This window comes from Arachis duranensis, chromosome 10, assembly GCF_000817695.3.
Source record: "Arachis duranensis cultivar V14167 chromosome 10, aradu.V14167.gnm2.J7QH, whole genome shotgun sequence".
NCBI lineage: Eukaryota > Viridiplantae > Streptophyta > Magnoliopsida > Fabales > Fabaceae > Arachis > Arachis duranensis.
This window is the reverse complement of record NC_029781.3, coordinates 59753147-59769558: the sequence shown is the minus strand read 5'-3', so window position 1 is coordinate 59769558 and position 16412 is coordinate 59753147. Positions and strand designations below refer to the sequence as shown.

Genomic DNA, 16412 nt, shown 5'->3' with positions numbered 1-16412 from the left:
CGACTAGCAACCGGTCCGAAGTTACTATAGACCGGGCTATCATGATTCATAGCATCATGATTGGAGAGGAAGTAGAAGTTCATGAGGTTATAGCCCAAGAACTTTATAAGGTGGCAGACAAGTCCTCTACCTTAGCAAGCTTAGCCTTTCCTCATCTCATTTGTCACCTCTGTTATTCAGTTGGAATTAACATAGAGGAAGACATCCTCATTGATGAGGACAAGCCCATCACTAAGAAAAGGATGGAGCAAACAAGAGATCCCACTCATCATGAAATCCCTGAGATGCCTCAAGGGATGCACTTTCCTCCACAAAACTATTGGGAGCAAATCAATACCGCCCTAGGAGAATTGAGTTCCAACATGGGACAACTAAGGGTGGAGCACCAAGAACATTCCATCCTCCTCCATGAAATTAGAGAAGATCAAAGAATCATGAGAGAGGAGCAACAAAGGCAAGGAAGAGACATTGAGGAGCTCAAGCACTCCATAAGATCTTCAAGAGGAAGAACAAGCCGCCATCACTAAGGTGGACCCGTTCTTTAATCTCCTTGTTCTTTATTTTTCTTTTTTTTTCCGAATTTTCATGCTTATGTTTATCCATGTTTGTGTCTTATGATCATTAGTGTCTTAGTGTCTATGCCTTAAAGTTATGAATGTCCTATGAATCCATCACCTTTCTTAAATGAAAAATGTTCTTAATTGAAAAAGAAAAGAATTACATGAATTTCAAATTTTATAACAGATTAATTATTTTTATGTGATGGCAATACTTTGACTTCTGAATGTATGCTTGAACAGTGCATATGTCTTTTGAATTTGTTGTTCATGAATGTTGGCTCTTGAAAGAATGATGAAAAAAAGAGACATGTTACTGAGGATCTGAAAAAATCATAAAAATGATTCTTGAAGCAAGAAAAAGTAGTGAATACAAAAAAAAAACGAAAAAAAAAAGGGGAAAATTTTAGTCGTGATCCAAGGCAAAAAGAGTGTGCTTAAGAACCCTGGACACCTCTAATTGGGGACTCTAGCAAAGCTGAGTCACAATCTGAAAAGGTTCACCCAGTTATGTGTTTGTGGCATGTATGTATCCGGTGGTAATACTGGAAGACAGAGTGCTTTGGGCCACAGCCAAGACTCATAAAGTAGCTGTGTTCAAGAATCATCATACTTAACTAGGAGAGTCAATAACACTATCTGGATTCTGAGTTCCTATAGAAGCCAATCATTCTGAATTTCAAAGGATAAAGTGAGATGCCAAAACTGTTCAAAGGCAAAAAGCTGAAAACCCCGCTCATCTAATTAATACTGATCTTTATAGATGTTTTTGGAATTCATTGCATATTCTCTTCTTTTTATCTTATTTGATTTTCAGTTTCTTGGGGACAAGCAACAATTTAAGTTTGGTGTTGTGATGAGCGGATAATTTATACGCTTTTTGGCACTGTTTTTAGTAAGTTTTTAGTACATTTTAGTTAGTTTTTAGTATGTTTTTATTAGTTTTTGTTTGAAAATCACTTTTCTGGGCTTTACTATGAGTTAAAATTCACTTTTCTGGACTTTACTATGAGTTTGTGTGTTTTTCTGTGATTTCAGGTATTTTCTGGCTGAAATTGAGGGACCTGAGCAAAAATCTGATTCAGAGGCTGAAAAGAACTACAGATGCTGTTGGAACGTAGACATCCTGGTCTTTCCAGCAATGTATAATAGTCCATACTTTGCCCGAGATTTGATGGCCCAAACAGGCGTTCTAAGTCAGCTCAAGAATTCTGGCGTAAAACACCGGAACTGGCACAAGAATGGGAGTTAAATGCCCAAACTGGCACAAAAGCTGGCGTTTAACTCCAAGAAAAGTCTTTACACATGAAAGCTTCAATGCTCAGCCCAAGCACGCACCAAGTGGGCCCGGAAGTGGATTTTTATGTCATTTACTCATCTTTGTAAACCCTAAGCTACTAGTTCTCTACAAATAGGACCTTTTGCTATTGTATTTGACATCTCTAGATCACTTTAGATCTTTTGATCATCTTTGGACGTCTAGTTCTTAGATCATTGGGGGGGCTGGCCTCATGGCTATGCCTAGACCTTGTTCTTATGTATTTTCAACGGTGGAGTTTCTACACACCATAGATTAAGGTGTGGAGCTCTGCTGTACCTCGAGTATTAATGCAATTACTATTATTCTTCTATTCAATTCAGCTTATTCTTGTTCTAAGATATTCATTCGTACCCAAGAACTTGATGAATATGATGATTATGTGACGCTCATCATCATTCTTACTTATGAACACGTGCCTGACAACCACTTCCGTTCTACAAGCAAACGAGGCTTGAATATTTATCTCTTGGATTCCTTAATCGAAATCTTCGTGGTATAAGCTAGAATTGATGGCGGCATTCAAGAGAATCCGGAAGGTCTAAACCTTGTCTGTGGTATTCTGAGTAGGATTCAAGGATTGAATGACTATAACGAGCTTCAAACTCCTGAAGGCTGGGCGTTAGTGACAGACGCAAAAGAATCATTGGATTCTATTCCAACCTGATTGAGAACCGACAGATGATTAGCCGTGCTGTGACAGAGCGCGTTGAACATTTTCACTGAGAGGACAGGACTGTAGCCATTGACAATGGTGATGCCCAACATACAGCTTGCCATGGAAAGGAGTAAGAAGGATTGGATGAAGACAGTAGTAAAGCAGAGAGACGGAAGGGACAAAGCATCTCCATACGCTTATCTGAAATTCTCACCAATGAATTACATAAGTATCTCTATCTTTATTTTATGCTTTATTCATAAATCATCCATAACCATTTGTATCTGCCTGACTGAGATTTACAAGATAACCATGGCTTGCTTCATACCAACAATCTCCGTGGGATCGACCCTTACTCGCGTAAGGTTTATTACTTGGACGACCCAGTGCACTTGCTGGTTAGTTGTGCGAAGTTATGATAAAGAGTTGAGATTGCAATTGAGCGTACCATGTTGATGGCGCCATTGATGATCACAATTCCGCGCACCAGCCTCCAACCATGGTGTAGGAGCGGCGCTGGCCCAGCGCGCAGGTAAGGACCCTTTCGTAATTGCATATACTTCAAAGACCTTAGACGCTGCTCAGTCTAATTACACTACCACTGAAAAAGAGCTTTTAGCTATTGCTTTTGCTCTGGATAAATTCCGAGCCTATTTACTTGGTACTAAAGTGGTAGTGTACTTAGACCATGCAGCTCTCAAATATCTGTTAGCTAAAAAAGAGTCCAAACCAAGACTGATACGTTGGATACTGCTACTGCAAGAATTTGATTTAGAAATTAAGGATATGAGTGATTCTCAGAATTTAGTGGTGGACCACTTGAGTCCCCTTGAGCACATCAAGTATGACTCCACTCCTATCAATGATGCCTTTCCATTTGATAGCTTGCATGCAGTATCTGAAGTAGTTCCTTGGTATGCACATGTAGCTAATTATCTAGTTAGCCATATCTTTCCTTCCAATTTTACTAAGCATCAGAGGGACAAGCTGAAAAGCAAGTCCAAATATTATATTTGGGATGATCCATACTTATGGAGGTATGATGCTGACCAGATAATTAGAAGATGTATGCCTCAATCAGAATTCCAATCCATTTTAGAGGCCTACCACTCCTCTGAGAGTGGTGGACATTTGGCCCTCAAAGAACAGCTAAAAAAATTTTAGACTGTGGATTCTGGTGGCCTACTCTTTTTAAAGATGCTGCTGCCTTCTGTAAATCTTGTCCTCCATGCCAAAGGTTTGTGAATATATCCAGGAGGGATGAGATGCCCCAACAAATTATGCTATTCTGTGAAATTTTTTATGTTTGGGGCATTGACTTCATGGGTTCATTTCCAAACTCTAGTGGTTATCTTTATATACTGTTGGCTGTAGATTATGTTTCTAAATGGGTGGAAGCTATTCCTACCCACACTAATGATGCTAACACTGTTGTCTCCTTTGTTAGAAACCATATTATCTGTCGCTTTGGATCACCACGAGCAATCATGAGTGATCAAGGCACTCACTTTTGTAACAAGAGATTAGCAGGACTACTAAAGAAGCATGGGATTGTCCACAAGGTAACAACTGCCTACCACCCACAGACTAATGGACAAGTAGAGGTGTCTAACAGAGAGATAAAGTGTATCCTAGATAAGATAGTTAAGCCTAATAGGAAGGACTGGAGCACCAGGCTACAAGATGTGCTTTGGGTATATCGGACAGCATACAAGACACCAATCGGGATGAGCCCCTTCCGCCTAGTATACAGAAAGGCTTGCCACCTCCCTGTGGAGGTGGAACACAAGGCATTCTGGGCAGTGAGAGAAATCAACATGGGATTTGAGAAGGCCGGAGCAGAAAGAAAAATGCAACTACAAGAATTAGAGAACATTCGCTTAGAAGCATATGATAACTCCAGGCTTTACAAAGAAAAGATGAAAGTTGTGCATGATAAGCACATTAAACGGTGAGAGTTCAGACCTGGAAAATTAGTTCTTCTTTATAACTCCAGGTTGAGACTCATGCCAAGCAAGTTGACATCAAGGCGGGAAGGTCCCTACAAAGTAGAGAAAGCAGAGCCATATGGAGTCTTCCACCTGAGCGATCCTTCAAGTTCCAATCTCATCAAAGTTAATGGACATCGCTTAAAGCTGTATCATGGTGAGAAGATAAAGGACAATAAAGAGATAGAGGTTTTTCTCTTGGAGGACCCGCCAACAGAAGCAGATTAAGCTGGAGGCCCATCCAACTTAAGCACGTTAAAGCAAAGTGCTGGGTGGGGGACACCCACCATGGTATGATCGTTCCTCTCTTCTTACTTCTATTTTTAGTTACTCTTCTCATTATTTTTGCATATAGCCTGCATTTGCATCTACACAAAAAAATGAACAGAAAGTTGCATGGGAACAGTGCAAAGAGTGTGCCAATCGCACAAGCATCACCACCCGTACGCGTCCCTCATGCATATGCGTCATCTGAGAAATTGGCACTCCACGCGTACGCGTCAATGACGCGCACACGTGCCCTTGCGAATTTGACGTAAAAGGATTTTTGGCCGAAAGTTGGGCTGGCTTGGTGCTGGCACTGTGCCCGAGGCACGAATCGCATCACGCGTACACGTCGTAAACGCGTGCGCGTCACTTTCAACATAAGCACCTTCACGCATGCGCGTGCCTGACGCGAATGCGTCACCTGATATTTTGGCACACATCCCAATTTGAACAAAGGGTTGTGTGAGAGCCACGTTGCCCTCATGCTAGAAGCACAAACACGGTCATGCGTCCGCGTAACTGACGCTTACGCATCACCTTTCCCTCTGCGCAATCCACGCGAACGCGTGGACCACGCGTGCGCGTCATTCGCGAATCCGTATCTGAACCCTACGCAGCTCTGTTTTTCATATCTTATCTTTTTCTTTTCTAACTTCTTTCTTCTCTCTTCTTCTTTCTTTTCTTTCTTCTATTATCTCCCTTCCTCATCTCAATTCTTCCCTTCTCTTCTTCTTTCTTTACTCTTTTCTTCTTCTTCCCTATTCTTTCATATTTTCTCAAATCCACAATCTCCATTACCTCCCTCCATCACCTTCTTCTCAAGGTTCTTCCTTTATCCATTTTTGCATTACTCTACTTGGTGTTAGATATCTTAATGGGTGATTAATTTTATAAATACTTGTGATTATTATTATAGAGTTGTTTGACAATTAATATTAATTTTTTTGGGATGCTTGCATGTTCCAATTTAATTCTTTTCCTATTATATTAAACATGCTTGCTAAGTGTTTGTGAAAAAGCCTGTATGGCGTTGTGCATTTTTAAATTATTCTATCCCATTACTCTAATGCCTGCTTTTCACAAAACCCATTTCAATATTTTATTGATTGAATATAATATTCAATACAAACAGATTGTTAGTTTGAAACACTTGATAATCAAATTAGGCAATTAATGCTTGATCTATGCTACTCATGCCTTTGCCGGCATGCTAATAAACATCTTGCATCTTGCCATCATATGCCCTTGCTATATTTCCATTGATGAACTGATCCCATGGAATCGCGACCATATTTTTCGTTCACTATTTTCCTTACCTGGACATTGATTATCACTCGTACTATCCTCTTTCTTGCTCTAACCCTTGGACTTACATGCTACATTTCTTTCCCTTTCAGGATGGACACCAAGAAAGGTAAAGAGAAAGCTACCCCCAAGCCACAGGCAACGAGAGGCACAAAAAGAGCGCTAGCTGCGGAACCATCTTCAACAGCTGTCAAACCATCAACAAAGCGAGTCAAAAGGATCATCAAGGTCAATGAATCTGAAAAAGCCTTTCTAGCCAATGACACTGCGCGGTTCACTAACCGCTTCTGTGAGCAGATGTTCCCTATTCTGGCAGCAAGGAACTACAATAATGAGAACCTTCTTATCCTCCCTACAAACATTGTTGATCTAATAGATCCCCACATTGAAAAGAGACACTAAGATTTCTTACGGAAGAAGCCACGACAGGTCAATCTTTCATGGGTAGTCGAATTCTACTCCAACTTTCACATGCCAACCCTGAAGTCTATCTATGTCCATCAGAAGCAAGTCCTCATAACTGAAGAGGCCATTCAGCAAGCTTTAGATCTCCCCGCTGTTCCAGAAGGATTGGACGCATACCAAGAAGCTTCTCTCAAGCACCAGACATACCAATTTGACTGGGATGCCGTTCTCAGGGTTATAGCATTACCTGGCAGCTCATAGATCTATGGGTACCATCGATCCCACCCTAAGAGCATATTAGCTTCAGCACTTACCTTAGAGGCTCGAGTATGGGCACAAATTATGTCCCACTATGTCTTTTCGAGCACTCACGAGTCCTTTTTCACTGCAGACATGATCGTACTCATTTGGTGTATCCTTGCAAGCCATGGGACACGTACAGATTGCGGGTAACTTACCTTTTCCTGCCTTGGTTTCAGATCTAGTCTCCACAGCTGGAGTCTCCTACAGAGCTGGGGACACCAAAGCCATGATTCCACGGGATGATCAATATGTCTCTAACGGGAAGTACATCCGATCCCCAGCAGCCACTACTAGCCGAGCTGCAGACCCGGCCAGAGATATTTCTTCTCCATCCACATGATAAGCACCTTCAACAAATCAATTGCTCCATCAGATACTTGAGAGGTTGGACCGACAAGACCAGAAGGCAAAGCTAAGGGAGCGCTGTAACCAGCGCCGATTTACATACCTCAAGGAGCTGCTTGTTGGTAACCATCCACCTGACAATAACCCAGACACCCCGGACTCCACTTCATTTACCAGCACAGGGAGCCATGACGGTCCCGGTTGTGGAGACACTGCTACCAGCCCCCCTTTGTTTCTGACTGATGGCACCGAGGATGGTGCCAAGCTTTAAGTGTGGGGAGGTCGGTCAATACCTGACTTCCGGAGGTAACTTTTTTCTCTTAACACCAATAGATAAATTTTCTTTTGTTAGGATAGGATGGATTGCATAGTAATAGGTTTTTGCATGCATGTTCTACTTAATTGAAAAATAATAAGTTTCTTTTTAAGACCTTATTTTTGAAAAATTTTACTAATTTAAATCAAAATATTTGTGTTAAAACTTGTTTGAAGATTGTAAATTGGAACATGTTTTAAAGCTAGAACACACAACCTGTGAGATTTGAGCTTAATTACATGGTTACATTATTTAACCATAATATTCTATTCTTGTGTGTTTTCTTCTCTATAATTATAATTTTTATTTTGTTCCATCCTATATGTCCAATGTTTAGTGTATTTAAATGTATGCATATGATTGAGACCATCATTTGTTATTAGCTTACTTATCCCAAATAGTCTACCATTCCATTTACCATTGTTAGCCACTTTGAGTCTTTTAATCCCCATTTGTTCTATATTTTACCACATCACTAAGCCTTAAGCGAAAAAAACAATTAATTACCCCAAATGAATCTTTGGTTAGCTTAAGTTAGAGATTGTGTGTCAATTAAGTGTGGAAAAACTGTGGGAACATAGGTTGATAGGAATGTGTTATATTTCTACTTTATTTAAATATTGGAAATTTGGGTGCCTACTCATGTAAGACCAAAAAAAAAAAATTAAAAGTCCATGTGCATTGATATATTATGTTTGCTTTAAAAAAACCCCAAAAATATGCAAATCAATTAAATAAATAAGGGGACAAAACTACTCCAATATTTAGTGAATAAAAGATCAGTGTACATGTGATACAATTTAAAAGAAGGTTGATGCATGAGTATAAGATGAAAAAGTGGGAATTTTGGGTAGCTAGGCATGAATTTAGAAGTTATAAAGGGGGTGTGTGTGTGTGTGTGTATAGGTGAGAGCTTAGGTTAGTCAAGGATTCAATTTATAGCTCACTTAGCCATATATATATACCCTCACATTCATCTTAGCCCCATTACAACCTTGAAAAGACCTCATGATGTTTGTATTGATACATTAAATACTTGTTGATTGGTTAGGTGAAGAACAAAGTTTAGAAAGCATGACTAGAGAAGAGTAGAGTGATTACCCTATACACTTGATTGACTAGAGTGTATATACACTATCAGTGAGGGTTCAATGCTTGATTCTATGCTCCCTGCTTTCATGAGCCACCTTCTTACAAGTTTACTTGTCCTTACTGTAGGATTTGAATTAGTGGAATTTAAATTATGTTTGTCTTGAAGAACTTATTTACTTTTAACCAAGTAGACGAAATCATATAGTTGCATTCATACATAGGTTGCATTGCATTGCATTGCATGAGTCTTACTTTTCCCTACTTATTTATTTTATCTCCTTGAGCTAAGCATGAGAACATACTAACGTTTAAGTGTGGGGAGGTTAATAAACCACTATTTTATGGTTTATCTTGTGCTCAATTGAGTGGTTTTTATCAAGTCCTTGCCTACTTATTCATATGATTTGCATAGTTTTATAATTCCTTCCTAGTTTCATTCTATGATTGAAAACTTGCTTCCTAAAGTCTTTAATTTGTGTATTTTAAGTCTCCTTTATACCATTTGATGCCGTGATCCGTGTGTTAAGTGTTTCAGGCTTTATAGGGCAGGAATGGCTTAGAGAATGGAGAGGAAGTTTGCAAAAATGGAAGGAACACAAAAAATAAAGGAGATAACCAGCGAGCATTGACACGAATGCATGGCTCATGCGTGCACGTGATGTGGAGAAATTTGCAGCAACGCGTGCGCGTGCCTGACACGTATGCGTGGATTGGAGTTTTCACGAAGACGCATGCGTGTGACTGACGCGTACGCGTGATACACCAAGATGACCAGCAACTAACGCGTACGCGTGACATGCGCGATCTGCAGAATTAACAGAAATCGCTGGGGGCGATTTTGGGCCAAGTTTTGACCCAGATTCTGGCCCAGAAACACAGACTAGAGCCAGAAAACAACAGATACTCAGGGGACATTCTCATTCTGCATAATTTTAGTTTAGTTTTGGAATTTAGGGAGAGATTTATACTTATTCCTCTAGGTTTTCTTCACATTCATAGTTTTAGAGTTTTATGGCTTTGCTTTGGATATTGAGAAGATTGATTACCTCCGTTGGAGCTTCCTCATTCTAGTTTGTTTCTCTATTCTTTACTCTTTTATTGTCCATTGACTCTGTTTAGATAAGTATGTTCATGATTTTGGGATTTATTAATGCAAAGAACCATTTTTACTTTTTATTGATTTTTAGTTATTAATTATCATGTCTCTCTTTTATTCCTCTCTTAATTCTGTGAAGGTTATATTCATGTCAATGGAGTAGCACTCCCACTTGACTTGGGAGTGATTAAGAGGAGACCCTTAAGTTGGAATGCTCAAGCGATTAGTTAATTTGGAAGTTATTGGATAATTCTCTATTTACTAACGCTAATTCTTCCTAAGGGAGAGGACTAGGATTTGCAAATAAAAATTAGCTCAATCACTTGACTTTCCTTTATTTAGTAAGGGTTAACTAAGTGAAAATAACAACCTCTTGAAGCTACACATGAGAAATTCCAATAAGGATAGAACTTCCAATTAATCTACCTCCGATCAAGACTTTTTATTTAATTATATAAATCCTCAACCACTTATCTCTCTGTTCTTCAACTCTTAAAAATCCTTGGAAAACCTCTGATCAATAAAATAGCACTCTTCCTGCAACTCGTTGGGAGATGATCTGGGATTCATACTCCCAGTATTTTATTTCTAAAATTTTGTGACAACTCTTTTAAATTGGCACGCGGTATCTTCATTGTTTAAGAGCTATACTTGCAACGCAGTTTTCTCTATAAACTCTTAATCGGTGATTTTCCACCACGTCACCCAATAAGACAAAAAGGCCCATTTATGAGGTAGGCTCTTCACGATAAGCCCGACCTCTTAAAGAGGTCGGACATCAACAAAGAGGTCCAGCTCTACTTGATCTAAACGAGTAACTGCCTCCGGATATTTCTCCGCTACGTCTAGAAGGGATATCTTAACAGACTCCCAAGATAAAAGGAATAGTTATCTATCAGAAAAGATAGAACTACTCCAACAAAGGTGGTTAGCAGCTCTACTATAAATACATTGGAATCTCCAGGTATAATACACGTTCTATCTACTAAAAACCTACCTAAAATCCTTGCTAACTTAAAATATTGGATCGGAATCTTTTGCAGATACCATCTCCAACCTCTTCACGAGGAACTCGAACAAGTGGCATCTCGTCATTGAAGAGGTCAAATGCTACCACACTAAAAAATTTGAACCTCACGTTCTGCTCCAAATCAACGTTTCAGGCAACTATCGAAACAGAAACTAACCAATCAATTGCCAAGATTATTTAATCGATTAGATAGTGAAAACAATCAGTTGGTTGGCAAATTGAGTTTTTTATTGTGTTTCATGAAATGATCATTTAGAGGGTTTAACCATTCAATAGAATTGTTAAACCAATGGATTGACAGCTCAAACCAATTGTTTATGTGGCTCAAGAATTCAAATATTTCATGCAACAATTAGAAAAAAAATAATTGGATCCCTAATAAAATAGATTGGATAAGTGTCGGAAAGCCTGCAACGGGTAATTTGGTAAAATGACTTATTTAATTTGAATCAACTTTGTAACGTCTCTAAGGTTTGGCATTCCTAAATATAAAGACATGAAAGCCATATATCATAATAATCTATCATATCGATTTATAATATTTTTGTCACAATCAAGGAAAGAGATTATTTAATATTAAAAAGAAAAATCAAAAGGATATATTTATCTTTTCATAATTATTTATAAGGATATTTTAGTATATATATAGGAATGGCAATACCACTCGAACTCGTAGGTATTTATCCTGCTCCCTATTCCGCACCGGGGTGGGTTCTTAAGAGGGGGAAGCGGAGTCGGATTTAGGTAATATCCGCCCCACTATATATAATATATATAATTTTAATATATAATATGTATAATATACGTAAAATAATTAGTAAATGATTAATAATATTGTATCATATTTAAATTTTTATTTTAATTTATGTTTTGTATGTGATGATAGTTATATAAATTTTAAAATTTAATTTTATTTATTAGATTTTAATAATTATAAGGGCGAATAGAGCAAAAACCCGCCCATACCCGCCCGTTGCCACCCCTATATATATATAATAATATAAAAATTCTTTTTAAAAAATAATAAATAAATGCCGATTGAAATAATATGATCCATGAGTAATTTTTTATTCTGCTATGTTTTTATGATATTAGGACGTATTATTTAATCATTGTACTAAAATAAGCACCTATTAAAGATTAATCTTCACCTAACCATATATAATTTGTTGTGTAGCAGAGAATAATTAGAAAAAAATAATAGAAGAATTAAGAAAAAGGGAAAAAATAGACTCAAAGTAACTTTAATTTGCATTATTATATTACCGATACTCTTCTGACTGCAAATTCATCCAAAAAGATTAAAAGAAAAACGAGTAAGAAATAAATAAGACTACAGCCATTAATATAGGTACTGGGAAAGATTTTTTCTACACAGGACAAAATCTTTCTCGACCTGATTTTTTCAGTAGGAAAATTTTATGGCACTAGTGAAAGTGCCTATTAGGATCTTTCATTTTTGTTTCAAATTCGCCCATTCTTCCCTGCTCTATCCATGATCTCACTAGGAACATTAACATCAATGTTTTCAAAAATGTTTGATCCTGATTTTGTGCTATCCCTTATTGGCAATTCTTGGCCCTCAACTTTCACTGCTTCTGTATTATTCACATTGTCTTTGCTTTTTCCCCATACCACAGTGTATAGCCCACAAACAATTACAATAGCTCCAATTACGCTGTAAATGAACAAGTTAGCATATTTATTAACTGAATAGTGTCTCAGACTCTCAGCAAGAACTAAACATAAGACTTTGATATGGAACTGACCTTCCAAGATGAATTTGCTCAGCCAAGACAATGGTACCCAATGCAGCAGTGATAATCATAATTAGAGGACTGAAAGAAGTCACAAAAACTGGTCCACGTTCCCTGGTCACAACTCCTTGTACATAATATGCAATTCCAGAACACACCACTCCCTGGTTGAAGAGCATTAAATTATTTATAAATTAAATCGCCATACTAATAATAATAATAATTGAATTAAACCAAGATAATAAGTCTAATATATAACTCACAGAATAAACACAAGCTAGAAGCCTTGAGTCCCAGCCAATGGACCAAACACTCATATCACGTTCAAAGATAAAGGTTGCAATTGCACCCTCAAAAATACCCAAAAAGCATATCCAAGATGTGAGTGAAAGCTCTGCTGGGTACATCTTCAAAGTCAAAGACTAAAATTCCACAAAATAGAAACACTACTAGTCAGAATCTTATATTAAATACAATAAAATTTGACTAAACTCTCCAAGCTAAATTTTTTATATGAAAAATCTGATATTTTATATGGATGTATCGGTAACCTATAAATATACAAAATATTGAGATGAATTACTGCAAATAATTTTGCTTTGTTAAATTCAAAAAGATTGAATTACAAACATTTTTTTTACGAAACCCATTTTCATGTAATTCACTAATATGGGGCCGTATCTTAATTTACAATGAACTTACTTGCAAGATAAAGAAGCTAGCCCAACCACCACAACTTGCAATGAGCATGAGTGTGCCAATCACCCAGTTTTGTTCAGAAGGCTCAGTTCTTGAACCGCTACGACTATCATGGTGGATGTCTCCTCCTCCATGTCCCTTTATGAACTCAAGTGCTGGTCCTTTGTACAGGGTCATGATCATGGCTCCTGACACTGTCACTATTGTTCCAATTACCTTCGCTACGCTGTGAATCTTTCTCAAATTCACTGTCTCTAACCTGGTTAACAATAATAAGCAAAAATTGCAACAAGAATAATAATCTTGTTAGACATATATATATATATATATATATTATTAAAACATACATAGCTTAGATATTCTTCTTGTTGCTCAACACAACTTACACAGGGAATATCATCACATTGTTGGACAACATTATATGATTCAAAATTGTTATATATAATATGGTATCTACTATGGTCATGTGTAAAATTAATTGAGTTTTATGCTTTAATTTCGATAAACTTAGGATATTAGTACACAACATCATGATATATACTAACGTTTTTGTTGGACATTTTATATCTGTTGAATTACATATTTCTTAATTAATTTAAAATTACATGTTTTAACCAAATAAGATCAAAGAAGGAAAAATAAATAAATAAACAAAATTGAAAAGAGAAAAAAGAATGGTGTGTTAATATTAGTTAAATTTTTTTTAGAATTTATAATTTAAAATTAAAATAAAAAAAGCCAACTTTCTAATATTACTCATGTTATATTAATGCCTATGCCGCAGCTGCTCATTAATAATCATGTTGTGGTGAACTAGTAGTTATTGGAGCTTCCATCAACAATTACCTGAAAATGAGAGCCATAACAAAAGTAATGGCTGGGAGGACATTAACAATGGCCGATGCAAACGTTGTTGAGGTGCTCTTCATACCCATGTTGTACAAATTTTGGTCAAGAACTGGCCTGTATGTTGTAAACAAATAAAATTAGCATTCCTCAAATAAATTTTTTATATATAATATAATGTAATATAACTATTTAGGTATTTTTATCCAAATAAGTATCGTTTGATTGATCTTATTGCTCATATTTTCTAAACAAAAAAGATTTAGTATAAGACAAAGAAAAATATATGTATAATTTATGCTTCAAATTTTAAAAGGATCTTGTATAAAGGATTTTTTTTTATAATATAATGACTTATGCCCCTTTATTGAATAGTTTAAATTTTTCAATAAGTAATTTGATCATGATGGTTAAAAATGAAGTGTAATATATAACATGTATACTATCATTTCAAATAATGTGTAGGTTAATAATATATAGATCTAATAATAATCAAATCCATTAGGGAAAAAAGAAAATCTAGTACTTTGTGAATAGAAGTACAAAAGATGAAAAGATGGGCCAAGCTATTTCCTTCTTAGGCTAGATGACAGATTCCCATTGCTCATGGTATATATAATCAAGAATAATTCCGATTTGTCGAAGCATGTTGAACGTTTTTTTTACAAATTTATGTTAAAGTTAGTAATGAAAAATAAATATATTTTCTATAAAGTTAATAAGACTATTTATATTATAAATTCGTTTCAAAACAATGAATTTATTTGTTACATGAGTGAGATAGATGTAAATGAATCTCAAGGGTTTTATATCCATACTACTAGTGCGTGCTCCATATGCTCAACCAAGGGTGAATAGCTATAAATTATGTTCTTAATTAAGATGTTAGTAACGCTAGAATTATTTAGAGGTATAAATTAATCCTTTTATAGACCATGTTAACACGGCACCATGGACTTTCAGACCCTTTCGTTACGTGATCAAATTATTAAAAGGCCAAAACAAATTGAATTTGTTGGTAGGTGAGAAAATGAATGTTGGATACATTTGCATTTTTTGTTTTTTGTTAATGATTTTGACAGCACAATGTTTAATTTTAACTTTATTTTATTTTGAATTTCACAAAATATCGTATAAGTATTTATGGAATTTTATATTATAAAAATTAAATTAAAATTTAATATAAAATTCGTCATTCCAATTTTTGGTTTTATTTTAATATAATAATGCTATATAACAAAATTATAATATTTATTTAATGATTTTAATAGATATATAAATAATAGGATTTTATTCGTCTTTCTTTAAAATGATATTAGTATTTCTAAGGACTAAGGAGATATCAATATCATTTTAAAAATTATATCCAATATAAATTTTAATTTTAAATTAATTTAATTATTACAAAAGTCAAAATTGATACCCAAAAAGTATTACATTGAAGTTGCTCTGATGGTTCAATTCATATGGCAACTCTTTCACATTTAAGTTGCACGATAAATGTTTCAAAATGGGAAAAAGAATAAGTTTCCAAAATGAAAAAAAAAAAACGTGTTTCCAAAATATATTTCATTCATTTTATTTTTTGAAAACAAAAAAGTAATAAAAAATGGATTTTCTTCAATATGATTTTATACGAGGACCGATGCTTTCGCCGTATTCGACAGTTATGATGTGATAATTGAGTTTCAGTATAATTTTAAAACAATTAATTTTGTATATGCATGTTTAGTTTAAATTAGTAGATATACATAAAACTAATTTTTTAACCACCAAAAGCCTAACAAGTTTAGCTATACTACTTGAGAAAGGAAAACTGACTCATTAATAAAAGTAAAATTCATTTATTCAATTATATATATAAATACACACCCATATAACTAATTAAAAATATTTTTTCTCTCGTCATTATATTATAATAAAAATTATTCATAGAAACGAAGAATTAAAAAATTTATTATTAGCTAAACAATTTATATTATTTTCAGGTATATAAATATAGTCATCCATAGCGAAAAATAAAATAAATAATGCTATATGACTAGCAAATATTATTATTTTTAGTCAATATTTGACCAATAATAATTTGCACTTATATTTATAGATATTTTGTATATAAAAAATATATAATTTGCATCTATATTTATCAGAATTTTGTACATATAAATTAATATTATTTGTACTCACGTTTCTCAGAGTTTATACACATAAATTAGTAAAATTTATTTGTTAAAAATAATTTAGTGTTTATACTGACAAAATAATAGCCAAAAATACTAAAAATTACTGACATCCGAAAATTTCTCAAATAAAATATCAGAATAAATTACTATTTTAATCTCTAATATTTGGACTAAATCTTAATTTCACCTCTAATATTTAAAACGTTCTATTTGTATCCCAAATATTTTATTTTATCTTATTTTAATT

General features: G+C 35.2%; 1 protein-coding gene across 1 annotated transcript in view; it reads right to left on the bottom strand.

Moving 5' to 3' along the window:
- Positions 1 to 11919: 11919 nt before the first annotated feature.
- LOC107469837 (WAT1-related protein At1g44800) overlaps positions 11920 to 16412 on the bottom strand; it is a 7151-nt gene continuing 2658 nt past the window's right edge. Inside the window, exons 3-7 of the mRNA XM_016089214.3 lie at positions 13983 to 14099; positions 13140 to 13395; positions 12701 to 12859; positions 12450 to 12601; positions 11920 to 12358 (exon numbers count right to left, since the gene is read on the bottom strand). Of these exons, the coding sequence (XP_015944700.1) occupies positions 12145 to 12358; positions 12450 to 12601; positions 12701 to 12859; positions 13140 to 13395; positions 13983 to 14099 (898 nt within the window). The 3' untranslated portion in view covers positions 11920 to 12144. The remainder of the gene's footprint in view (positions 12359 to 12449; positions 12602 to 12700; positions 12860 to 13139; positions 13396 to 13982; positions 14100 to 16412) is intronic.